A 25,976-nucleotide genomic window follows, 5' to 3' on the forward strand; every position below is an offset into this window, starting at 1 on the left:
AAATAATAATAATAATAATATATATATACACACACACACGTAAAATATCTATTATTTTCAGGTTAAGAAAATCATATCTTAATGTTTCTTAACTCTCTTATTCTTTGTAACATTTAAATACTTCTCAGTTTTCATGAGATACAATTCCTGTGGTGAATCCATGAAAAAAATTGAAATGGAAGGCCTTTAAAAGCAAAATGACCATGAATTGCCCTTGATCAATATTTGTTTCATGTGTCTTTCGCCAAAGACCCAGTTTATTTCCCACATTTCCATATTCCATAAATCAAATTAATGTGCTCGTTTATTTACATCCCTAGTACTTAGCACATAGTATACATTTAGTAAATAACATTTATTATAGGAAGAAAGAAAGGACTAAGAGGGGAGAGAGGGAAAAGCTAGTGACCTGGCTTAGTACTCCTTCAAGAGCAAAAAGAGAGTTGATTGACCAGGAAGAGAAAGCCCAGTATATGTAAGTGAGCATATAGTTTTTAGGAAAGCGTCTACTGTTAGAACTTCACAGAAAATCGTTTTTCTCCCCCAAGATTAATCAGGCACCAAGTATTAGTCACAAGGCTCTAGTGTGGTCTGACAAACTGATTGAAAAAATCTACTGTCTATAAATCTCTAAATTTTATAATGGAAAAAATGCAACACACTAAATTTAACACTCTTATTCTAAGGTTATAGAAATCCTTGGCTTTGGAAATTTGGGAACCATATAGTAAATTACTACTTAAAAGCAATTCCTGATATATTCCCAATACTAATGAATAACAGGCTCAACATTGGCTAGAGCCAGAGGTAACCCTCTGCAGCCCATTTCCTCAGGTGCTGGAGTAGCATTTGTTGAGAGCCACTGCTACTGGGACCCAAAGTCAGAAAAGACGTGTCTGGAAGTTTTAACATTTAATGCTGTTATAGGGGACAATTCTGGCTTAGAGAGTTTGAATTTGGCGGCCTAACTAAAGATAAAAGATTAATAACTGTAGTAGAAAATAAGTATAAGGTAGTTTTCACATAGTTCCTGTAACAGTGTTGTATTATGTGATTCTTTTCTTAAAAACTAAGGTAAGTAGTTGGTTTCACATTCATTTGAACTCCTGAAGTAAACCATTCAGTAGGCTAGAATATCACTAGAAATCAAACACTACATCCCAACCATCTTCTTAGTCAAGCCAGAAAAAGTCTTATTAACTCTTACAAGCACATGATAACAGTGAAGTCAATTGATGTTATTTCTGGTTTCACAACTTGCCCAATTCAAAATGTGGAAAGATGAGTAGCTCCTAAGAGGATGTCATATTCTTATTTTGCTCTTATAAATATGAAGGATTACTATGAATAGCATATGCTTTCCTTAGTTCTTCAAAGCCCCAGTTCTTTAAAGGAGATTAAAAATTTAATCATTACTACATATTGTGAAAGGAAAACCATAAACATTAGTAGTCTTACTGAAACCTACTGAAATTGCTAGAATGACCCAGATGTTTCAGTCTGGCACAGAATCCACACACCTTACTCTTGCAGCCTTTATTAACACCTCAGTTTGGTAATCTATGGACTCTGGTAACCCCATTTCTAAATCTCAGAAAGGTATAAATAAGATCATTTTCAATTGAGAATTATAAAAATCTCAAATTCTCAGTATTTGAACAATTCACAATATTAGATGCTGGAAACTACTTGGATTTGCTTTCTTCCTGTATATTCATTCATGCATTTTATTTATTTACTTTTTGGTAGGCTAGTAAAGTACTAAGAGTGTTTCAGATATACTAGTTTGTATTGTCTCTTGGGAAACTAGGATTTGGCGCGCAGATACATCGCCATCTGCTGGTCAGTTTATCTGTGGTGAAACTGCAGCTTTCTTGAGACTTGTCTAGAAATTCTAGAAAGCACTGCCTTAGAATAGGAGAGATACAGGAAATTTGGAGAGTCTTTTTCACAAGCACTTCATTTGACAACATTTACTGGTAATGTATCTTTTTTAAGGTTTTGAAAATATTTTTCATAGTAATTTCTATTGAAAATTATAAAATTTTCAGAACAGTAGATATTTTGGTCATTTTTTATTCAAATTTAAGATCCTGAAAATGATAAGACAAAGATATACATTTTTTTCTAGGGTCATGGGGGAGCATTTTCCCCCATATATTTTGATTTTCATTTATGCATGTGTTCTGTACTATTTGAGTGCATATAGAACTTCAGTGGCATTTAGATATTTTGTGGGACCACCAGATTAATAAGACACATTGAATAGAATAAACCAGTTAGTATCCATGACTAAAAACATGTTTGAAATAAAATTGAATCTCTCTGAGACAGAAAGGCAAACTTATTTTTTCCCCGTAGCACATCCGTTTGTTTAGGGCTGAGTAGTCCTTTAAGAATTGCTGAACTTCCCCCAAGTGCTGAAAACCTAATTCTGTTTTAAAAATAGCTGTAAGTAATTCTATCCTCATACATATATTTTACATGTTTAACAAAAAGATTCTTATCTTCATAAACTGTAATGATGTCTTAGGCCCAAACTCCGATTAGGGTTGGTTTGTTTTTTTAAGTTTGTATGCTTAATAATGACAACTTGGGAAGCATTTTCAGAGTGCTGCGAAAAATAACTCATAAGAATACAGTATTTGGAAGCACAGAGACTGATTTTTATTTTTTAGATTTCAGTGGAGTGTTAATATTTCAAATACATGAGAATAGGAAACTTCCTCTTCAGAACTACAATCACAGCCGTAAATACAGTAGAGTCATAGCAGTAGATGCAATAGAATCTCGTCATGAAACTCCATGAATTTTGAACTAATCACATCACCAGAGCAGCTCCAATACTGAAAAATGAAATACATTGAAAATATATCTCAAGATGAAATGAAAATTCTAAGTGTTACTAAAGCTTCTGACTAATGTTCTCTGTGATAGAGATTCATTTCCTTTGAAGTCAACTGTTAATCTCAGCATTCAAAAGTAGTTTGTTTAAATACTGATTTAAAAAAGAAAAATAATTCTGAAGAGTGGTACTTCTGGTAGACTTTCCTTATTTGTCTTTGTTTTGTTGGTTTACTTTTTCACTTTGCTCCTGCACTTTCTCATGGCATACTAGTTAATAGAACGAGTTTCTCAACCCAGGCTGGCTGTTTGCACCATCACTAGCTTGGGCAAGTTACTTCTTTGTGTTTCCTTATATTCTGTGAAATAAGTAATATGTACCTCACAGGTTTGTGTAAAGATTAAGTGAGGAAATAACTCGTGTAGAATACTACCAAGCATACAGTAGGCATCTAAAAAACAAAGATGTTAGCTGTTTTCATGGATCTCTGCCCAGAGTCCCTTCCCTGTTTCTGTGTTTCTAACATCTCTCCTCTCAACCTCCCGGGCCCAATTCATGTATTTCACTTTATAATTAGATCAACAGATATTAACACCTTGCAACTTGCTATTACCTAATCAGATTTTACCCCATTTTAGTCACTTTTTAATATTACTGTTGCTTCTCCATGTTGTTTTTAAAGAGTGCTTTCAACTTCTGTGTTTTCCGTTGACAGATGTTTTATTTTTTCCCAGAGAAGTTTCTATTAAATGAGTTCTATTAGTTATGTTTAAAATTAAGTAGAAAAGAATACCTATTTAGTTAATGTGCTAAAACTAAGTGATTTATAATGGCTGAATACCTGACATCAAGGTATATCTTCTGGCACTGATTTTGGCTTTGGTGGTTTGGGGCCACTTAACTATATGCATGGCTCTTGTGGATGACCCAGTTGCAGCTATTAATTTAGAGTAGAACATGGTGTGTCTTGTTTTAGGAATCTATACTAGGTGTCCATGTCACCCAAAATCATTTACAAATTTTTGCTTATGATTGGTCTGTAAGATAAGTGCTTAAACACTTTCTTATGCCATTTATAAAAGACATGAGACAAAAACTGTGGCAGACAGCTATTTGATCTAGTAAACCTTTTAGTTAAAAACAAAGGCAATATGAGCGCTCCTATCAATAGTATATCTTTAAAACTTTTCCAGTTCATTTTATTGAGCTGATTGTTCTTTTGTATGAATTTAATTAAGATATATTTCCTAACTTAATGTGTATTTGGTAATCTTTTTGTTTCTTTTCTGTATTATATATAATATAATGTGTTAAAGTGCTAGTTCTTACATGAAAGTTTACTTGTGATTAAGAAAAAAATAATTTTCATAGTGAATAGAATGGTGGTGGCCTTTGTTTTACTGGCTTAATCCGTGTGGGTTTTCCCCTATAGTAAGTTCTGTGGTTGTATAGCTCTTAAAATATATACTAACATTCTCTAGAAAAGAAGCAATGTTTTGCATGTTTTATTATATTTGTATCTTGTATGTGAGGTCTTCTTTGAGAGAGAAACACATGTTTGGTGAGTTCATATTTCTTAAAATATACATGATTCTTTAGACTGGAATCTAATGAAATAGTACTCCCATTTGAAAACCAAAGAGTTGAGGGTACAACAAAGGATAAAAGTGATCAGATGATTAGCCAGGGGCTAGTAGAAATTCTGGAAAGAATGACAGATATTATATTAGAAAGAAATAGGATCTCATATTCACTGAAGCTTTCTACAGCTAAAGGTCCAAAAGAAATAATAGAAAATTACTGAAAGAGATGAATGTCTGAAACTTTAGAAATGCATGTGGTGTTGGATTAATCCAAGCAAGAAAGAAAGATGGGCAGATAATAAATTACATTTTATAGGAAGTCTGCTTTCCTTGTTTTCAAAGTATTTTGTCCTTTTTCTTTTCTGTCTCTCTCACAAGATATATTTAAGTAAGTCTAGGCCGGTTTCAGAAAATTCAGTTCACAGTTTTTATCTTTGCACCATATGTGTAGAGTTCTTTGGAATCGGTAAAATATTATAAAAACTCCAAATCCTTGAATGGAGAAGGTTAGTCTAAACCTTCCTTCTGTTCTGTGCCAAATTGATAGCATTTTTCCTTATGAGAATATGAACAATACAGAACACATTTTCACATACAATCAGTTGTAATACCCCATAACTAAAAGATTTTGCAGAAATGTCTCAGTGGATTTTAGTCAACCCACTGAGACATAGCTGTACTTCTGCTAGGGAAAAAGAAATCGTTGTAAACTGAAAAAATATGTATATGTATATTTTCATCACAGAGAAGTGATTATTTAACTGTTCTAAATTTTATTTTGACATAAATACATGTTATTTTACTAAAAAAAATTGAGTGTGTGTATGTTTTTGTGTCTATAGTATTATCTATCTCCATACAAATTTACACGCAAACTAGCATGTATCCTTTTTTTTCCTCAAGTTAAATGGTCACATAGCATTGTAATCATGAAGTTCAGCTCCTTTCAAATAATGTTGATTGAGAAATATACATTCTTCTTAAACTATTTGAGCCTTTTAATCAATTTTTCCCCAGATTTTTGCCATTGAAACTTGACATTCATTTTTGTTCTTAGCTTTTGTAAGTTTTGTAAGAAGAAAGTGAAATGTTTCCTGATATATAAATAAGTAATAAAATTAATGTGCACACAAAGTATACTCTTTATTCTTTTTTTTTTTTTTTTTCTTTTTGAGATGGAATTTTGCTCTTTCACCCAGGCTGGAGTGCAGTGGTGCAGTCTCGGCTCACTGCAACCTCCGCCTTCCAGTTTCAAGTGATTCTCCTGCCTCAGCCTCCCAGGTTAGCTGGTATTGCAGGCACCCGCCACCATGCCTGGCTAATTTTTGTATTTTCAGTAGAGACAGGATTTCACCATGTTGGCCAGGCTGGTCTTGAACTCCTGACCTCGTCAACCGCCCGCCTTGGCCTCCCAAACACTCTTTATTCTTCATGGGCGTTTCCTTTTTGGCCCCAACACATACACACAAACATAATCTCTGGGAGGAAAGAGAATCTTACTCTGTTAAATTGAAGTTCTGACTACAAATCATCTGAGTTTCTATATATTTAAGCTTAAACTCAAGTATTTACATATGAATGAGTTCTGTATTCTGTAACCATATTAAAACTTTTCCTAGTATTTTTATAGAATTTGTTTTTATAGCTACATCAGAATTAGGATCGTTATTAAAGTGCTGTAAAAGGTAGTTATTTATCGGACTCTGTTAAATTAAATGTGAGAAATAATGCTAGCTTCAGGTTATGATTACATAATATAGATGAACCCTGTTAATAAAATGGAATAAAAGTTGGAAGTTTTGTCTTTTTAATATACTTAATGGTTTATATTGAACTTTCTCTAATCTTTTTAGAGACTAATTTTAAATGTAATTCATTATGTATTCTTTTTTATCCTATAATTATATGTGTTCATGATGCAGGAGTGGGTAGTAGAGAGAGGAAAAGAAAGGGACAGAGGGAATGAGACTTCTCTGTTGTGGGGAGGCATCTTTCTCTTGTAAGAAGGAACAAATAATCCAGTTACTAGCCATACCTATTAAACTTCTGTGTCTATGTCTGTTGTTGCTAAACTAACCTCTAATGCCTTAGACGGAGTGATAACATATAAGAGAGTTTTTGTAAAACTTTGTACAAAATTTCATTTAAAAATAGCCTGTAATCAAGACTGTTTCTCTTACCTAGTTTGCTTTGGACTTGAAATGTAAACAAAAGATACTTAATGAACTTAACAATTGTTATTCTTCTCTACAGTTACTTTTCTGTGTGTGTGTGTGTGTGTGTGTGTGTGTGTGTGTGTGTGTGCGTATGTATCTTTGGTATAGTGTGTTATATGTTAATCTTCCATATGTTGTCATAGCTCTAATGGACATCTCTTTTCCTAGATGGATTATTGTTTAAATGGTTAAGAATCATAGAATTCTAATAGGAACACTTTTTATTCTTTTGCAGCTATGTCATCTTATCTTTTAATTATTAAAACAGAGCTTCCTGCTGCTATTGCAGAATTTTTGACTGGAGACTATAGTAGGTAAGAAAAAGTATTTTACATTGTGTCCATTCATGTATTAATTCGATAAATATGTATTAAGCTGTAAATGGCAATACTTGTAGTGGCAGGTAAAATAAATGTAGTCCTTGCCCTCAAGACAGTTACAAATTAGGCAGAAGTGAAGCACTAATAGAATAGAAACTACTCAGCCAATGTTTGATTACCCATATGAAAGCGCTGTTCTGTGAACCATATGAAGCACCAGATATAATCCTTGCATTCCTTGGGGGTGGGAGATAGGCTAAGACAGGTCTGAGATTGAGATGCTCTTAAGGAGGAGTAAAGGGTAAATTTCTGGGGATATGCAAGACACAGGTTGGGGATGGGAGAAGGTTGAATATACTGACAGTACGGGTCTTAAACAAAGGAGGGGAGTGAATGATATTGCTGTCATTTCTCAGCAAATCATAGTGATAAAAAATGTGGCAGTTACAACTATACCTGTTTGAAATTCCTATTATATACCATGGCAAAAAAATAAATTATTTGCAAGGACTTAATTGTTTCATTTCCTGTTTTTGAACAATATTATAAACAATACTAAACTACATTGTATCTCTTTTATCTTTCTTTAAAAAATGCATCTTACATTTTTGACTCACCTCTTTATAGGGAAAAAACAAAATTAATTGTACTTTTCACTGTGTAGAACAAGAACATTCTAGAAAAAGGAACTTGAAAAGACAGAATAAATCATTTTAATTGCCATCAAGTTATTTCACATAGTTAAGTTTCAAACCACAGTACAAAACCTGTCAGACTTTTAGATTTGAATACTGGGTTGTTCTGCTTCAATAATTGAACTTGTTCTGGAATGCAAGGAAAGGTTTCAAAAATTAGTTTTTAGCTTTTACAATTCAGCTTCCATTAAAGAATTCTGCTTAGACAACTGCAAATACATATTTGTAAGAAAAGTGTGGTATACTTTAGATCTGAATAGAAACCATCAAGAAAATGTAGTTAAAAAAAGACAAGTAGAAGTCCTAAATGATTTCTCTTCATCAGAAGATATTGTTCCTTTGTATGATACTTTACAGTTAATGAGGTTTCCACATGCATTATCACATCTGATACTCAAAACTACCTTATTTTATCTACAGCTTTATCTAGTTACATTTTGATTTTATGCTTAGGTTGATAAACAATTCCTATAAGAAATAGCTATGTGAAATTCATTTTTGTATTTGCTGTAAAAAACATTGAGGGCACCTTCTATTACTCAAATTCTATGTGAGAAATTTATATTTTAGGGTTAAGAACTCAAGGCAATATGAGGTAGAATAAAGAGGGCTAGACTAAGAGTAAGGAGATATGTGTTCTATTCATTTAATATTCAGTAATGTCAGGAACTTAATTTAACTTCTTTTGACTATATAAAGTACTTGGAGCCTTAGGTTTTTTTATGTGATATAATGGGGGTACCAATATTGCCTTCTTAATAAAGTTGCTGGGATGATCAAGTAAGATATATATACACATGCTAATAGCATGTGTATAAACAAGCATGTGTGTACACAAACTTACAGCACAGTGTGGAGAATTAAGGAATTCTAATAATTACTATATTAAAGGTGGTGTTTCCCTTTTTGCCCTGACTGCCAGGAAGCTCAGAGTCAAATGTGACACATTTGAATTAATATAACTGTGTTAATTCCAACAGTTGTCACAAGTGTTTTCTTTTTTCTTGATCCTGAATTTGGTGGCTCCTATTTATATTCTTTTATTGTCATATGTTGGTGGAAAGAGGAGGGATTATAAATATATGTAATATTTTAGAAATAATTAAAGTAGTATGTGGCAGAACTGGTACTGAAATTTAGGTCTTCTTTCTCTAAAAGTGATATTTTTACCGTAGCTTCATTTTAAATAATTGGCAAATGATTTACATTGTTGCATTGATTTTTTTGTTTTTTAAATAAAAATTAAAATAAACTTCCATCTCATTCATATTAATAGAAAATTGATTAAAATGTTATTTTTACATGTTAGAAATGGATTTTTAAAATCATATACTTCAAAATACTGTGGTCAGTTTGCATCATCTCTGTTATATTTTAAAATTGTACATCTTTTTAACAACCTTATCTTGTTTTAAATGTAATATATATTCATTTATTTTGGCTAATTATATTAACTTACTTGAATGCAGATAAATCATTAGTCTTGAAAGCTTGATGCTAGAAAATAAGTAAGAAACAAAATATTATGATAATTGACTTTACTATCCATAAAGGACAGTTTTTTTCTAGATAGACTTACATGGCAGTATTTCTTCTATGAGATCAACATGATATTGATAAGCTTTTATTTTAGGGTTTGATGTACAATAAATTTTAATTAAGATCTTTCAGGTATGCTAATTTTCTGGGTTATCTGCGAGCTTGGTGTACCTTTGAAATATAAATCTTTATAAAGATATCAGAATGAAACTGTGTTCATAATATTCTAATAGAAGTCAGAAGCTATAATACTTATACTGAACTTTCATGATATATCTATATATTTCATAGAATAACTTACATTTTTAAAATCTGTGGCTGTTAAAGTTGGAAGCTCTCTGTTAACATTTAATGATCTTGTCAGGGGAATATGATTGACACAATTAAGTTGTCTTGCATTTTAGTTACATAATTGATATGGGATGTGAGTAAGATCCTAATTCAGAACATATGATACTCTTGTTCCATTCCTTTCGAGAATGAAATTAAAGCGACTTATAAATAAATCTGGTTTTCATTAAAATATGGAAAAAAACATCTGCATGCCAAAGCATTTGCAATACAGCTAAGGATTTATACTCTATATTTCATACTTGGAACATTTGTATCATACAGGATTAAATCCACAGATCAAACAAGTTCTCTAGGAAGTATAAAGGTTTTTACTCTAATTCTTTTGGCTTAAAGAGAATGTATATTTAGATCACAGTAGGAAAACAGGAGTTCTGTTAGATCATTCTTTATTCCCCCCTTAGGAAAAAATTAAAGTTAGTACATTCTTCTGAAATGCTTATTTACAAAATAAATGTATTTAATATGTACTTTTTGAGATTTCTTTTTACTAGTTTGTTTTTCTCAGGCAGCAGTTTTATTTTGTAAGTTTAATAATTTCTGTTCTTTAGAAAATATCCATTGAGAAACACAATTCATTTGTCTGTGACACACACGTGAAATCTAAACTAATTTTACTGTGCTTTACTGTGTTGCCTTTATTGTTAATGAATGGTAAAGAAAAGCACTGTATTTAAAATTGGCTTTATTAAGATGAATTATTAAGGATAAGAAATGATTAACGATAACCAGTAGCCAAGACAAGGATAGAGAAATTACATTTTACAGTATAATTATTTTTATATTAAGAATTTAAAGTTCAATCTTATGAAAAGGAGAATGCAAAGCATGATCTTGAAATAAATGAGGTAGTATCTGAAAGTATTTCCATTGCTACTGTCACCTTCCTTTTGCTGATTTTACAGACATATAAAATGAAGTTGTTGAGCCAGATGATCTCTAAGGTCTCTTCCAGCTCTAACATTCCATAACTGTGATTCTGAGTTACTGCTGGGAGGAGGTAAAGTTATCTTCAGTCCCACAGTTCAGTGCTTTGGTCAGTTATATGACTTTTATGGACATAAATGAATTGTGATCTGAAATAGTATAAAGTAACTAGTGTACAGAATTTCAAAAAGTGTTCCTTTATTGCTATGCAAGAGAAAAGAGTCCTGGTCCTGGGGATTAAATGCTCCCTTTTGTACAACTTTAGCTTCATGACATTTTTTTTTCTTTTAAAGAGTGAAATTGGCTTATAATAATTTTTTGTTTTATTTTATTACGGTAAGAACACTTGACATGAAATCTGCACTCTCAACAGATTTTCAAGTGTATAATGCAGTACTGTTATCTACGAGAGACAGCAAAACTAACAGATGGAATCTACTTTGGTACTCCTTTGGGCATTTTTCCTCCTGGCACTGCAACTGTCTGGGTCTAATATTGGGTCCCAGAAGGAAACACATTTCAGACATAGAGCCCTGGGCCTTTTGCCAGCTTCAGAAATTTGGTTGCCAGGTGTTCCTCAATGAAAGATCTTTTGAAGTTTCTGTTTTGATTCTTACTCAAGAGTGACTAGAAGATAAACACGTTGAGTATCATTTTTGTATTATTGATATGTGTACTCTTTTAGTACTTCCTGCATACCAGGAATTGAGGGGCATGTGCAAATGGAGAGAGCAAAGCTTCAGGTCCACTAAAGCTGTAAATACTTATGCATAGGTTATAGTTTCTGGCATATGTATTTCCTAATGATACAAATTAGGGTGGAGAAGGGAAAAGTGTCATCATGGTGCTGTTTCTGCAGCTGCTCCTTCTCTTGTTCTGTTAAAGAGGAAGTTGTCGGCACCCAACAGTAACAATTAAGTTCATGTTAGAAGCCACTGGTTGAAATCCATGTAGAAGACCTTTGCCTAATTTAACATGGCAGTGGGAGACTGGTATCTGGTAGAGAATGAAAGAGGATGCATTATTGCAAAGTGGGAATTTTGAGATTATCTACCAAACAATTTGAAAAAGTCCCTATTGGTCTTTGATGCCCCGAGCTCCCATTTTTGCATAAGTTTTACTTTGTTACTATTGTGCGTGTGTATGTATGTGTATACACTTAAGTGTAAATATCTGACAGCTACGATGAAGAAAATTTAGAAAAAAAAGCAAAAATCATGCATAACATCTGTAACCTAGTCACTGTCCTTTTAATTCTTTTGAATTTTTCCCAAAAGCTTTCAAAACTATAGTTAATAATTATATCATCATCATTTTCCATTTTATTCATTGTGTTTTTTCTTAAAGCCACGTAACATTCCATTGAGTATGCTGTTCTAAATATTTTCAAATGTTGGGTATATAGAGTTTTCCTCCAGCTTCTCAATATTATAATAATGTATTCAACAGCTTCACATACATAGAATTTTCTCTATTTTATTTTCTTAGATTGCCACTACATTTTTATTGCTCTTGCTACATATAATCATTGTTTTTCCAAGAGATAGTACTAATTGGCACGATCACTAGCAATGTATGAAGTCCAATTGTGCCACATCCTTGAATATTTTTGTTTACTAATTTTGCTAGATTAATTGAAACAGTCTCATTATTTCTTTAATTAGCACCAGTGATTGGATTTTCTTCATGTGTATTTACTAGTTGTATTTCTTTCATGAATTGTTTCTCCTTTACATACAAATCTATTGAGGTCTTGGGAATTAACTTTAACTTTTAAAAATGTCTACATATGTATCTCACATATTGCTCATATTGCTATCACATAAAAATATCTACTTTTTGGTATTTTAAGTATATCCTTCTGGCTTTATATGTGCATCCAGTTTTGTTTTTTTCAATGAACAAATACAAAATCACGTTAACCTACCTTTTTCTCATTCTGTATTCTAATGCCTTTATATGAAAATTTTAATATTTTACAATTGGTGATTAATGCCCTTTCCTGAAATTTGGAAAAATGTATATAGAAAACTATAAAGAAGAAAAATGACCTATTATTTTACCACCCAGAGATAATGGCTATCAATATATTTTAGTTCCTTTCCATTTTTAATGCATCCATGTTTTTCCTCAAAATTATCATGCTATATACACACAAATACATGATGTTTACTGAATATTCAGTATATTGTTATTTCAAAATTATCATGGTCTTGGAGGTTTGTTTTCAATTTTTATTATTTTAAATGTTTTCAGTAAACATCTTTTTATAAAAGTCTTTGTTCTTCAGGAACAGAAAACCAAACACCGCATGTTCTCACTCGTAAGTGAGAGGTGAGCAATGAGAGCACATGAACACAGGGAGGGGAACATCACAGACTGGGGCCTGTCGGTGGGTGGGGGCAAGGGGAGGGGGAGCATTAGGACAAATACCTAATGCATGCAGGGCTTAAAACCTACATGACGGGTTGATAGGTGCAGCATACCACCATGGCACATGTATACCTACGTAACAAGCCTGCACATTCTGCACATGTTCTACGGAACTTAAATAAAATACAAATTTACAAAAAGTGTATGTTCTTATTATTTTTAATAGTCTTTTATAAGTGTTTTCAAGTATATAATTATTTGAAAATTCTTTATATCTATTGCCAAATTGCTTTCCAGAAAGGTAATTTATATAATTTGCATTTTCACCAGCTTTTTACACACCTCATCAGTCCTCACTAATGTTGACTATTATCTTATTTTTAAATATTTATTAATTCGGTAGTTGGAAATGGCATCTCTTTGTTTTTATTCATTTCTAAATGTAAATTCATTAATAAGAAAAATAGGATCCCACAAGAACATTTTAATGAAAGGAAGTAGGCTTTTCCTAATGGCTGGTTGTAATGGTTATAACTCTGTGTGTGTGTGTGTGTGTGTGTGTGTGTGTGTGTGTGTGTGTGTGTGTGTGTGTCAGAACAAACACTGGAGTCCCATGCCTAAAGTAGAACTTTTTTTATAATAGATATTGGTATCTTGATGGACAAACACTACTAATAATCATATGTGTTGGCATTGTGTTCCCTCTTGCACTTCTTCCCAAAATAGGTAAGTCTTTACAGAGTACATTATTTGTTTAGAAAAAGGAAAGAAGGGAGGGAGGGAAAGAGAGACAAATATTAAGGGGCTTTAAAATTTCACAGTACCACATTTTTGGCAGAAGGATGGTGGTTGTGAATAATTTTAAACTTGGCCTTATTTTAGGTTGTTCAGCCTTCAGCCCTGCCTAGTTAACCTATTACTTGGTTTGCAGTAGTATTTTGTCTGCCCCACTAAAATAAAATCTTTACAGCGGAACATTAAAGAGCAGCCTTTCCTTACAGCGTACCATTAGTGGTAAGCCAGTTCCAATTCTGCTGTACAGAGCTACATAAATGATCTGTGACAGATAGTTGGAATGTTGTTATTCTGAGCCCTAAGCCCCAGATACCAACCACTATAATAGAAAACATGCCTAAGATGTATAGCTTTAGTTGTACGTTAAAATCACTTTCCTTATAAATTGCTTTTTATTTTACTGTTATTTTACAGGCTTTCTTGGCTACACAAGTAGTTTATCATTTTTCTTTATGATGTTCTTTGCTCTTGTGGTAAGTTTAAAATATAATACATTGCTTATCTCCTCACTAAAATTGGACTCATTGTGTTAGTCTTTTTTACTTTTAACTGTTTTGTGTTGGGAAGGGTATCTCATTTTATTTCATTGTGTTATTAAATGCACTTTTGTTCCATTAAATTATTTCCTTCATTGTATCTATTTTGAAGAGGCTTAGCTAGAACAGCATTTCAAATTCAGCATTTCTTGTGGTTAACTAGAGAGGAGAGCGTGCCAATTCTGTTAAAATCTTAGATGGAGTGTAATTCTTTGTGTAGGTGTGTAAATTTATTCCTGTACCATGTTGTATGAAGAATCAGTCTGGTTCTAATCTGTAAAATCTGTTTGAGACTAGTCATCTTAATTTTGAAACTTTATTCCATTAATGAAAAAAACAGAGCTTCTGGTACTACATTGAGGAGATCTAGTAAGAACTGGGTTGACTGAATTCTCCTATTTTGTCTGGTTTATTCAGCATAGATAAATTCTCATAAAAACACTACTACAAATATTTTTTTCACATGTGGGATATATTCCTTATTTTTTAATTAGCTCATTTTTATTATATAAAAATATCAGATGGTAAATTTAACTTATTTTGATATTATAAAATAATATAAAGATAAGAATTTAAATTTATTTCCTTCTAATTCTTCTAAAACATCTTAACATTCTAAAGATAGTACCTTTGTGTGAAATTTTTTAAGTCTTTTTTCTTTGTATAGCAGTTTATTCCATAATCAGTATCTAAATGTCAAACCTTAAGTAGAAATAAACATTTTTAACTTTCCAAGAATATACATGTCCAAGTGAGCTTTTCATAAGCTTGGTTCAACTCTTTCTTGTTTTTGAAAATGCATGAAAGAAACAGCCATATGTAAGAGCAGAACAGCACATCAGTAGTTAAGCCATATTAAAGATCCAGATTTCAAAGCTGTCAAAACAACCTAGGGTGCATTTAACTTAGGCTAAGCTATCTTCTGAGACACAGGGATAAAATAACTTTAAATTATTTAAACAAAGTGGAAGTGACCCTGATTTTAGTATATATAAGCATTTATCCTCTATTGAATGCTCTTAAAACTAAAAACATTTAACAGTGTTTACATTTAATCATTTGTTGAATTTAACAACATTAAAATCATTCCTCTTCTTCTCTCCCCAGTTGTCTGACTTATATCTTACAGATAAGTGAATTGAACATACACTTTGTAGGCTCCATGTTGAAAAAGAAAAAAACTAAATATTTCCATCATAATTTGATTGTTGAGAAGTGTGGTTAGAAGTGGCCTACATATGGCCAGGCGTGGTGGCTCACGCCTGTAATCCCAGCACTTTGGGAGGCCGAGGCGGGCGGATCACGAGGTCAGGAGATCGAGACCATCCTGGCTAACACAGTGAAACCCCGTCTCTACTAAAAAATAAATAAATAAATAAATAAATAAATAAAAATTAGCTGGGCGTGGTGGCGGGCGCCTGTAGTCCCAGCTACGCGGGAGGCTGAAGCAGGAGAATGGCGTGAACCCGGGAGGCGGAGCTTGCAGTGAGCCGAGATCGCGCCACTGCACTCCAGCCTGGGCGACAGAGCGAGACTCCGTCTCAAAAAAAAAAAAAAAAAAAAAGAAGTGGCCTACATATGCAAATGAATGTATGGATATTAAAGAGAATCAGTATAGATAACATATTGAATTTTTCTCCCACAGATAATTGGCAATGCAATCATTGCATAGATAGGAGTAATTTAGTTTTCATAGCCAATAGCTTAAAGCAGGTTAAATGTATTGATATGATATGTCTACTGTAGTTTTGTTTCTGTCATGACAGATACTCTTTAATTCAATGCAGATTTCTAATGTAGCAGCCATATGGAAATAATACCCATATTCTACATTTATTGTAATGCCTTATAAACCATCTGCTCAGATTTTTACCTGTGAGCACAGTTTAATCTACAGTGGGGCAATGAAGAATACTCTGTATGCTTTTTTAAATACTCTTTTTAATTGGCATGTTTATTTTATTATTTATTTATTTATTTATTTATTTTGAGACAGAGTTTTGCTCTGTCACCCAGGGTGGAGTGCAGTGGCACGATCTCAGTTCACTGTGACTTACATCTCCTGGGTTCAAGCAATTCTCCTGACTCAGCCTCCCAAGTAGCTGGGATTTCAGGTGCATGCTAATTTTTTTTTTTTTTTTTTTTGTATTTTTAGTAGAGATGGTGTTTCACCATGTTAGCCAGGCAAGTCTTGAACTCCTGACCTCAAGTGATCCACCCACCTCGGCCTCCCAAAGTGCTGGGATTACAGGCGTGAGCCACCGTGCCCAGCTGCCATATTTATTTTAGATTCTCTGAATGTTATCTTTTAAAATACATAGTGGTTAGGAAAAGGAAACGTATATATATTAACCCAGAATTTTGGAAGGATACCAGTTTTTCATTTATTATTTTTGTCAGTATGTGTTTGTAAATATGTATAGCATTTATATCACATTTTTAAAAAATCAGTTCAGAAACTATTATTTTCTTATATTCTTTGAATAATATAAACTAAAACCTATATTTTATCTGTTCTCCCAGATCTGTATTTTCATTAAAAAAATTTAACCTAAATTTTTGCCCCCTCTAAAATATTTTGCAATTTTAAAAATAAATTATATCTATGTCTCAGAATGATACCAACAAGATGGATTTACCTTTTTTTGGTAAATTTACTTTTTTTTGGTGTATTTTAGAGCACAAACGGATTACCATTCGTTCTAAAAGTTCTATCTTAAGTACAGATTAGTATTCTAAGCAACGTTTTAATAGGTCGGTAATCCAGCTAGACAACTTTTTTTTTAAGAGACAGAATCTCACTCTCTCCAGTCACCCAGACTGGAGTGCAGTGGCATGATCATAGCTCACTGCAGACTCAAACTGCCGGGCTTAGGTGATTCTTCTGCCTCAGCTTCCTGAATCACTAGAACTACAGCCGCATGCCACCACGCCTGGATAATTTTTTTTTTTTTTTTTTTTTTTTTTTTTTTTTTGGTTGAGATGGAGTCTCGCTCTGTCACCCAGGCTGGAGTGCAGTGGCGCCATCTCGGTTCACTGCAAGCTCCGCCTCCCAGGTTCACAGCATTCTCTTGCCTCAGCCTCACGAGTAGCTGGAACCATAGGCACCCGCCACCACGCCCAGCTAATTTTTTGTATTTTTAGTAGAGACAGGGTTTGACCGTGTTAGCCAGAATCTTGATCTCCAGACCTCATGATCCGCCCGCCTGGGCCTCCCAAAGTGCTGGGATTACAGGCGTGAGCCACCACGCCTGGCCAGATAAATTTTTTTTTAAATGTTCGTAGAGACAGAGTCCCATTATGTTGCCCAGGCTAGCCTTGAACTCCTATGTTCAAGCGATCCTCCCACCTTGGCCTCCCAAAGTGCTGAGATTATAGGCGTGAGCCACTGCATTGGCCTGAAATAGAGAATTATTTAAATGGTTTTTAGTCAGAAGCTTTCCTTCTACTGAACACTATGTTAGGCATTTTAGGGTGTGGAAATTTAACCTGGACACTAGTCTTAAGGATCTGTCAATCTAGTAGGGGAGATAAATTTCTTTTCAAACATGGAGAACAATGTGTGCAATATATAAATAAGTATTGATATATTTGCTTCAGAATAAGAGTCTCAAGAGTTGAGAGGAGAGAAGGCTCACTGAGAGCTGGAGTAAAGAAGGATTTTAGAGGAAATACAACTTGAGTTGAGCCACAAAAGATGCAAAGGGCTTAGAGCAGAGAGAAGGAAGGGAGGCCTTTTGTGCAAGTGAACAAATATTTTTAATACTTAGTCTCCTTTTTCCCTTTGTCATTCCAACCCCAAGACTTACCTTCTTACCAACCTAAGCAAGGACTTCCTGTTAATCTTTCCTCTTTGTTGTTGGGTCTCCTTTCACTCCTGTTCTGTACTTCTGCTTTGTGGGACATCATCTCTATCCACCCCATACCACCATGCAGGCTTGGAGTTGGGATTGATCTTTGCAGAGAAATTAGCTGTAGTAACTGAACTGTCTATTAATATAAAATCAGGCTACTTCTTATTTTTTTCAAATTAATAAAAATTAATGATAATATTGCATTTTGGAGCATTGCTTTGAAATATTTTGATTTGAAAGCTTAAGAAATAACAACTGATAAATGAGGCAGCTCACATACAGAGTTTATCAAGGTACCTGGTGCACAGCAAGTCCTCGGTAAATGATTTTTTCTGCCAACACTACCACTGTTAGTTGGGGGAAAATATAAGAAACTGAATTTGGGCCTGTGCGGTGGCTCACGCCTGTGATCCCACACTTTGGGAGCCTGGGACAGGCGGATTACTTGAGCCTAGGAGTTTGAGACCAGCCTGGGCAACATGGCAAAATCTATTCTCTACAAAAAACACAAAAATTAGCTGGGTGTGATGGCCACGCACCTGTAGTCCCAGCCACTCGGGAGGCTGAGGTGGCAGGATGGTTTGAGCCTGGGAGGTGGAGGTTGCAGTGAGCTGAGATTGTGTTACTGCACTCCAGGCTGGGTGACAGAGTGAGACCCTGTCTTAAAAAAACAAGAAAAGATTTATAGTCATTTGGGTATATACCCAGTAATGGGATGGCTGGGTCAAATGGTATTTCTAGTTCTAGATCCCTGAGGAATCGCCACACTGACTTCCACAATGGTTGAACTAGTTTACAGTCCCACCAACAGTGTAAAAGTGTTCCTATTTCTCCACATCCTCTCCAGCACCTGTTGTTTCCTGACTTTTTAATGATTGCCATTCTAACTGGTGTGAGATGGTATCTCATTGTGGTTTTGATTTGCATTTCTCTGATGGCCAGTGATGATGAGCATTTTTTCATGTATCTGTTGGCTGCATAAATGTCTTCTTTTGAGAAGTGTCTGTTCATGTCCTTCACCCACTTTTTGACGGGGTTGTTTGTTTTTTTCTTGTAAATTTGTTTGAGTTCATTGTAGATTCTGGATATTAGCCCTTTGTCAGATGAGTAGGTTGCAAAAATTTTCTCCCATTTTGTAGGTTGCCTGTTCACTCTGATGGTAGTTTCTTTTGCTGTGCAGAAGCTCTTTAGTTTAATTAGATCCCATTTGTCAATTTTGGCTTTTGTTGCCATTGCTTTTGGTGTTTTGGACATGAAGTCCTTGCCCATGCCTATATAAAGACACATGCACACGTATGTTTATTGCGGCATTATTCACAATAGCAAAGACTTGGAACCAACCCACATGTCCAACAATGATAGACTGGATTAAGAAAATGTGGCACATATACACCATGGAATACTATGCAGCCATAAAAAATGATGAGTTCATGTCCTTTGTAGGGACATGGATGAAATTGGAAATCATCATTCTCAGTAAACTATCGCAAGAACAAAAAACCAAACACTGCATATTCTCACTCATAGGTGGGAATTGAACAATGAGATCACATGGACACAGGAAGGGGAATATCACACTCTGGGGACTGTTGTGGGGTGGGGGGAGGGGGGAGGGATAGCATTGGAAGATATACCTAATGCTAGATGACGAGTTAGTGGGTGCCGTGCACCAGCATGCCACATGTATACATATGTAACTAACCTGCACAATGTGCACATGTACCCTAAAACTTAAAGTATAATAAAAACAAACAAACAAAAAAAAAAAGCAAGAAAAGAAACTGATTTTGGAGCAGTTTCACCCTCACCCCATCCTCATCGTTTTTTCTTGTTGCTTTTTTTTTTTCTTTGAAAACCTATCAAGATAATGATGGTGAGATTATTGCTTTTGATTTTGTTATTTCCTCTTGGTAAGTTGACCGTTTCATTTTATGTCATATTGAAAACTTACCTAGAAATGTCAAAGCAGCTTGTCTAGTTTATCCTTCTACAGTAATTTTTTTCTTGGTGAGGTTTTTAATTAAGAGTGATTCTTTAGTTCACTCATTAACTTAATCCTAAAAGTATATGTTTTCCTTATATTTGTTTTATCACTGTGTAAAATTTTGATTAAATTAGTCAAAATCCAAAACTAGGTAAATACCAAGTAGGAATAGAAATTGTGTTTACATATTGGTCTCCTACAAAGAACAAATACTTCCTTTATTCTTTCTTGTCCCTTTGTGCACTGGGATTCACCCTGGAGCAAACATTTACAGAGTAATTATGTGCCCTGAAACGACAGCAACAATGGTAATATTGACAGAGCCACAGCTATAGGTCTGATAACAGGATGGCCACAATTAAGAGTAAAAACATGAAACATATTCATTGATTAATTCTGGGAAACAGCACCCCTCTGGATTTCTTTTAATGTTTTTTTTTTATTTATTTTTACCAGCTGGAGTTCCCTAGCTATATGCTCTTATTCCAGCCAGCTTTCTCCACATTCACCAAAAATAATTCAGATCTGTAAAAGTAAGGAGGGGCAGCACTTAATGTGTGCATCAGAAATCCCTGAGTTCCTCCTGAGTATAAAGTCTGTACTTATTTCTTCCTGTGGCCTTTCCATAAACTGCTGTTAAATGTTTCTCTATTCACTAATACCTACTCTACAAATAACCACATTCCTGTATGACAGTCACTGAAAACATCATGTTCCTGTTTTGAGTTGCACTTAAAAAAAAATGCCTTGATGCTGTTGGAATTTTGAAAGTTGACACAGGAGTACAGGAGTACCCTTAGTCTTTAATGGGGGAGATCTCTACTTAACACCCTGCAGTCTCCAACCGCCTCCCTACCACAGGTGACCATGTTAAATGTTGACCCCATTCTAACCGGGAAAAGTCACAGAAGCAGAGACTCTTCCATTAGCATCTTATTTGATATGGTATGAGATTAATTGAAATGATACTGACCTATTTCAATTCAGTTTCTTATTAATTTTATAAGAAATGATCTGAGTGCTGATTCTGTTTACTTTTTTAGGTAATAATTAAAAAATGGTCCATCCCTTGTCCTCTGACATTAAATTATGTAGAGAAAGGCTTCCAGGTAATAGCTTATATTTTCTTTTCAGTTTCTTCCTTTTTATTTTAACTAAAAAGAAAAGAAAGACTAATGATTCTTTTCTGATTGATGAAAAAGTAATGGCTATATTGCATTTTAGAACTTTGTTTTGAAATACTTTGATTTGAAAGCCTAGTAATAATAAATTCATCATTTTTATTGATATATTCTGAAATTTAATGGCTGTTGGTTTCTCTTTTTCCCCTCAATGCTCTTAAACAGATTTCAAATGCTACAGATGATTGTAAGCCAAAGCTCTTTCATTTCTCCAAAGAGGTGTGTAAGTTATTAACAGATACTTTTAGTTGATTTTTCACATTTCAAGTTTTAAGAGGTTTGTGTAACAGGGTCTCTTAGGTCTTTGAACCTGTGACTAATTAATTTTCATGAAAGTGCTAAGTATAGGATTGCCTACCAGAAGACTACTATTATTTAACACAGGGTGGCCTATTATGAAACAGCCACCTTTTTTTTTTTTTTCCTGGTATGCCTTTAAATGGAGCCTGTTTTAAATGGGCCTCTGCCTGAAAGAACAGATTTACCGAGTGTCTGGTCTGGCCAATAAGGTCCTCTGTGTATACAGACTTCCTGTTGCCCTCTGGACTTGTAAAGCTAAATAGCCAATTATATCAAAAACTCTTCCCCTGTGAGTAGAACCTTGGTCTGTAGCTAAACAGCCTCATCATTGGACTAGGGATTGAGCACTGCCAATATATCTTCTGGCCCACATTCCAAAGTTGAAATTCATGATGCCAGGAGTAGAGACTAGGAGACCAAGTCCATTTGCCTTCCCTAAGAGCCATAGGATACTGGAAATGCCTGTAAGAGCCCCTGAGCATCAGCAGAGGAGACAAGAACTGTGACATGGATGGTCTCTGCTTTACCACTCTAGAAGAGCTCAAAGTCTTCCCTGTTGCTGCAGGCTTATTTGTCTATACTTTCTGACTCTGCTGAAATGCTATTTTGTATAGGTCCCAGATGCTAGAATCCCCCCTGCTCACGTAAAACTCTTATTAGTGTAGAATGTTAGCTTGGTTACTCCACCATGCAGAATTTTCCTTTTTATCTCTAGTTTTTAAATGAGAAATATCTCTCTAGTCCCAAAAGGGAGATTACCACATCTTTTACATGGTAAAGACCTCCAGGTGCCTTAAAGATCTAGGTAGGATAATTGACAAGCCAGGAAATTGAGCAATATATGAAATAGAGAATTTGTGAATTAAACTCTCATTTTCCTAGTCCAGCCTCAGGAAACACTACAGCTTCCTCTCTCCTAACCCCCTTCAGATATTTTAAGACTCTAGGCATTATGTCCCAAGATAGGTCTTCATTTCTGGAATTTCTTTTGTTTAAGAGCCTAAAGTTAGTTAAGTGGAAATTTTTTTAGAGCAGAAAGGAGAAAATAGATCACCATCGTCTATTTGGTAAAGATGGTATTTTCACTTAAATGGTAACTTTTTTTGCTTTACTGTGACTCTTAAGTATTCTAATAATAAAAACAAAACAAAACCTTATACTTGTATATTACATTAGATCTCTTAAGAGTTTGTAGGTCTAGAATAAATGATATTCATTCCCATTGAAAGAGATCCTAATCAAAGATGCTGGCAATATTAAAATGTGATTAATATTTTCAATGTTCCCTTGGATTGAGTTCATGAAAGCAGGTTCAAGAGCATTAACTATTAGTGCTGCTTAGAGTAATAAGATACGTTTAAATTGTGCGTACATTTAGAAGACAGAGAATTAAAAAAGAACATTCCTAAAATGTTATTTTTATCTCATTTAAATATTATTTATCTTATGTAATTTTTAAAATCTTATCCAGATAATGTAGAAGTGGTGATTGTAGTAAAAGCAGCATGGTATGGGCAGCCAAACAAAAAATATTCTGGCTAGTACAGGCAAGCCCACTATCAAATAAAATATTTGCTGGATCACAAGTGTTTTTCTCTTTTAAAAAATTCTTATAAAGAGAGGACTCATTAAAGATGAAATAAATGTAATCAAATTGATTTTTTGAAGAACTGAGTTTGTTGTCAAATGAAATAATGGTTTCAGTAGAGTGGCATTTAATAATTTTGTCTTTTTAAAATTTTTTTCAGAGTGCTTATGCCTTACCAACCATGGCTTTTTCATTTCTCTGCCATACCTCAATATTGCCCATATACTGTGAACTTCAAAGGTACTGTAGAATCCTGGAATATTTTAAATATATTGTGTATCTTTTTACCTCTAAGGCTTTCGGATTGAATGACATCCTCTTTTATTAATCCTTTCCTCTCATCAGTGGATCCTAAGTGTTAGTTTAAAACAAAACAAACAAGAGTTAGTTCTGTCCAAATTAAGAATGTTTCCTAGAAGTGTAATCTTTGATGCTGGGCACAGTGGCTCACGCCTGTAATCCCAGCACTTTGGGAGGCCGAGGCAGGTGGGTCACCTGAGGTCAGGAGTTCAAGACCAGCTTGGCCAACATGATGAAACCCCGTCTCTACTAAAAATACAAAAAAAATAGCCGGACGTGGTGGCGGGCACCTGTAATCCCAGCTACTTGTGAGGCTGAGGCAGGAGAATCGCTTGAACCCAGGAGGTGGAGGTTACAGTGAGCTGAGATCACGCTACTGTATTCCAGCCTGGGCGACAGAGTGAGACTCTGTCTCAAAAAAAAAAAAAAGGAAGAAGTGTAATCTTTGTGTACTAATTTCAAATGAAGACTTCTAGTGTATAGTTATTGATGGAGTTGTTCTTGAATGAGGAGTTCTCTCGACCAGCTTAGGACATACTTGCTTCTTTACATATAATTCAGATCACTTATTCTACCTTTGTCATTTTTGTCTTTTAGTCCTTCAAAGAAAAGAATGCAGAATGTTACCAATACAGCAATTGCTTTAAGTTTTCTCATTTATTTTATATCTGCACTCTTTGGGTACCTCACTTTTTATGGTAAGTACATTTTAAAATTATAGATGACAAAATAATAGTTACATAGATGGCCTCACGCCAATGTATAGACTTTACTTATGCCTTTTATTACTAAGTTAATTTGCTCAGGTCACCAAATTACAGTGCAGTACTGTGGTGGCTCTTGAGGCCTAAACAATTGGATTATCTTTCTTTTAGAAAGGTAGTTCAGGTTTAAGATTAATGACTTCTTATGAAAATTTTCTTAAACACTTAAGTAAAACTTCAGGCTTAGGGACATGATTCTTTCTATAAGAAAAAATGTGCAATTTTAATGATTCTGTTTTTCTTAAATTTTGAATTCAATATATTAGTCTAATTCAGAAGCGTGGGGGTTGGGTGAGTCAGTCATCTTAATTGCAAAAGAACAAGTTGAGAAAGGAAAGGGTTTTACACGGAACTGTACCTGTATACTTAGATGTCAGACATCTCTGCCTTCAGATCTAATTATCACAGGATTCAGCAGATGTGCATTCTATGATGCACCATGACCTTCCTCCTTAATTATTTTTACAGGTTCTTTTAAATTTATGCAACAAAAATAAAATTGTGTTTTATTTCTTTTGCAAAAACTGTCTGCTTTGTATGTTGACTTTTTTTCCTCTTCTGATAAGAACCTCAAGAAAAAGTAAAGTTCTGTGGAAAAGCATTATTTCCAATGTGAGCATGGTGCCCTGCTAGAGATGCTACAAAGAAAGTTAAAACAGATTGTCAAGCTTTTCTGATCATCATTAATAAAACAAAATTACTTAAATATATAAACTTTATTTTTGGATGTTGGGTTTGTTAGTTTTTATACAGACTTGAACTCAATAAGACTTTTCTGTGTCAATAAGATACTGTAACAGGGTCTCTTGGGATCCAAAAATATTTTGTATAGTGGAATAGCTATATATTTCTTTTATTAAAATTGCTACCTGGCACAAACACTATTATATTTAGGGATCTTCAGCAATAAGAAAAAGTCCAAAAAAACTGACCTCCTTCTTCTCCCTATGGATAAATAGAACTATCTGGAAGAAACCTCAGAAGGCTTGCCAATATCCAGGCTGGCTGAGAAATTGTTACATGAATCACCATTAGGTGCTTAGAAACTGTATTAAATTGTAGCTGTATTAGATTGAAAGGGATGTGGAGGAAGGATGGAAGCTAATACATTTATTGAGCTAACATTTAAGACAGTGTCAGGTATTTTATATATACTCCCTAACTTAATCCTTATAACAATTCTGCAAGCTCAGTGTAGGTTCATTTAGGTTGAGTAATTAGACCAGATACTTGAAGCCAGTTAATAGTGGAATTGGGATTTGAATCTAGTTTTGTCTCTCTCCAAAGCCAATGCCTTTATTACTGTGCTGTCTACTCAGAAATTGTGCTATAGAAGCCAGATTTCCTTTATTCCAAGTTTTTGTTAAGGTGATCTTTTAGAAAAATATGACTCACTTAAGCTCTAGGCATCCATCTATGTATGTATCTATGTATAATCTATCTATCTAACATTGTTGCTTGAACACAAAGGCTAAAGGTTTTCATCATGTAGATGGCATGTTTCCTAGACAGGGATTTGTCTAATATCAAGTAAAACCATTATGTTGTCTCTGATTTAATCCCTTTTCCACCAATGCAAATTCTTCACAGTATGCAAATTTTATATAATGGAGAAATACACATCTAAGAAAATCACATGGTAGGTAGGTATATGATTCATTAATAGGTAGGTAGGTAGGCAGATAGATGGGTGGATGAATAGATGATAGATTAGATAGATAGATAGATAGATAGATAGATAGATAGATAGATACATACATACATACATATAAACATACATACATACATATATAGATACATAGATAGATAAATAGAATAAATGATA

The 25,976-nt window shown here is 34.1% G+C and overlaps 1 protein-coding gene across 5 annotated transcripts in view; it reads left to right on the plus strand.

Annotated features, from left to right (window-relative positions):
- Positions 1-25,976, plus strand: part of SLC38A6 (solute carrier family 38 member 6) — a 97,984-nt gene that overhangs the window by 42,458 nt on the left and 29,550 nt on the right. For all 5 annotated transcript variants that reach the window (XM_004055261.5, XM_055361790.2, XM_063697878.1 and 2 more), the window contains exons 6-12: positions 6,880-6,958; positions 13,493-13,575; positions 14,059-14,117; positions 21,062-21,127; positions 21,365-21,418; positions 23,248-23,327; positions 23,985-24,085. In XM_004055261.5, the coding sequence (XP_004055309.5) occupies positions 6,880-6,958; positions 13,493-13,575; positions 14,059-14,117; positions 21,062-21,127; positions 21,365-21,418; positions 23,248-23,327; positions 23,985-24,085 (522 nt within the window). The remainder of the gene's footprint in view (positions 1-6,879; positions 6,959-13,492; positions 13,576-14,058; positions 14,118-21,061; positions 21,128-21,364; positions 21,419-23,247; positions 23,328-23,984; positions 24,086-25,976) is intronic.

The sequence above is a fragment of the Gorilla gorilla genome, chromosome 15, assembly GCF_029281585.2.
Source record: "Gorilla gorilla gorilla isolate KB3781 chromosome 15, NHGRI_mGorGor1-v2.1_pri, whole genome shotgun sequence".
NCBI lineage: Eukaryota > Metazoa > Chordata > Mammalia > Primates > Hominidae > Gorilla > Gorilla gorilla.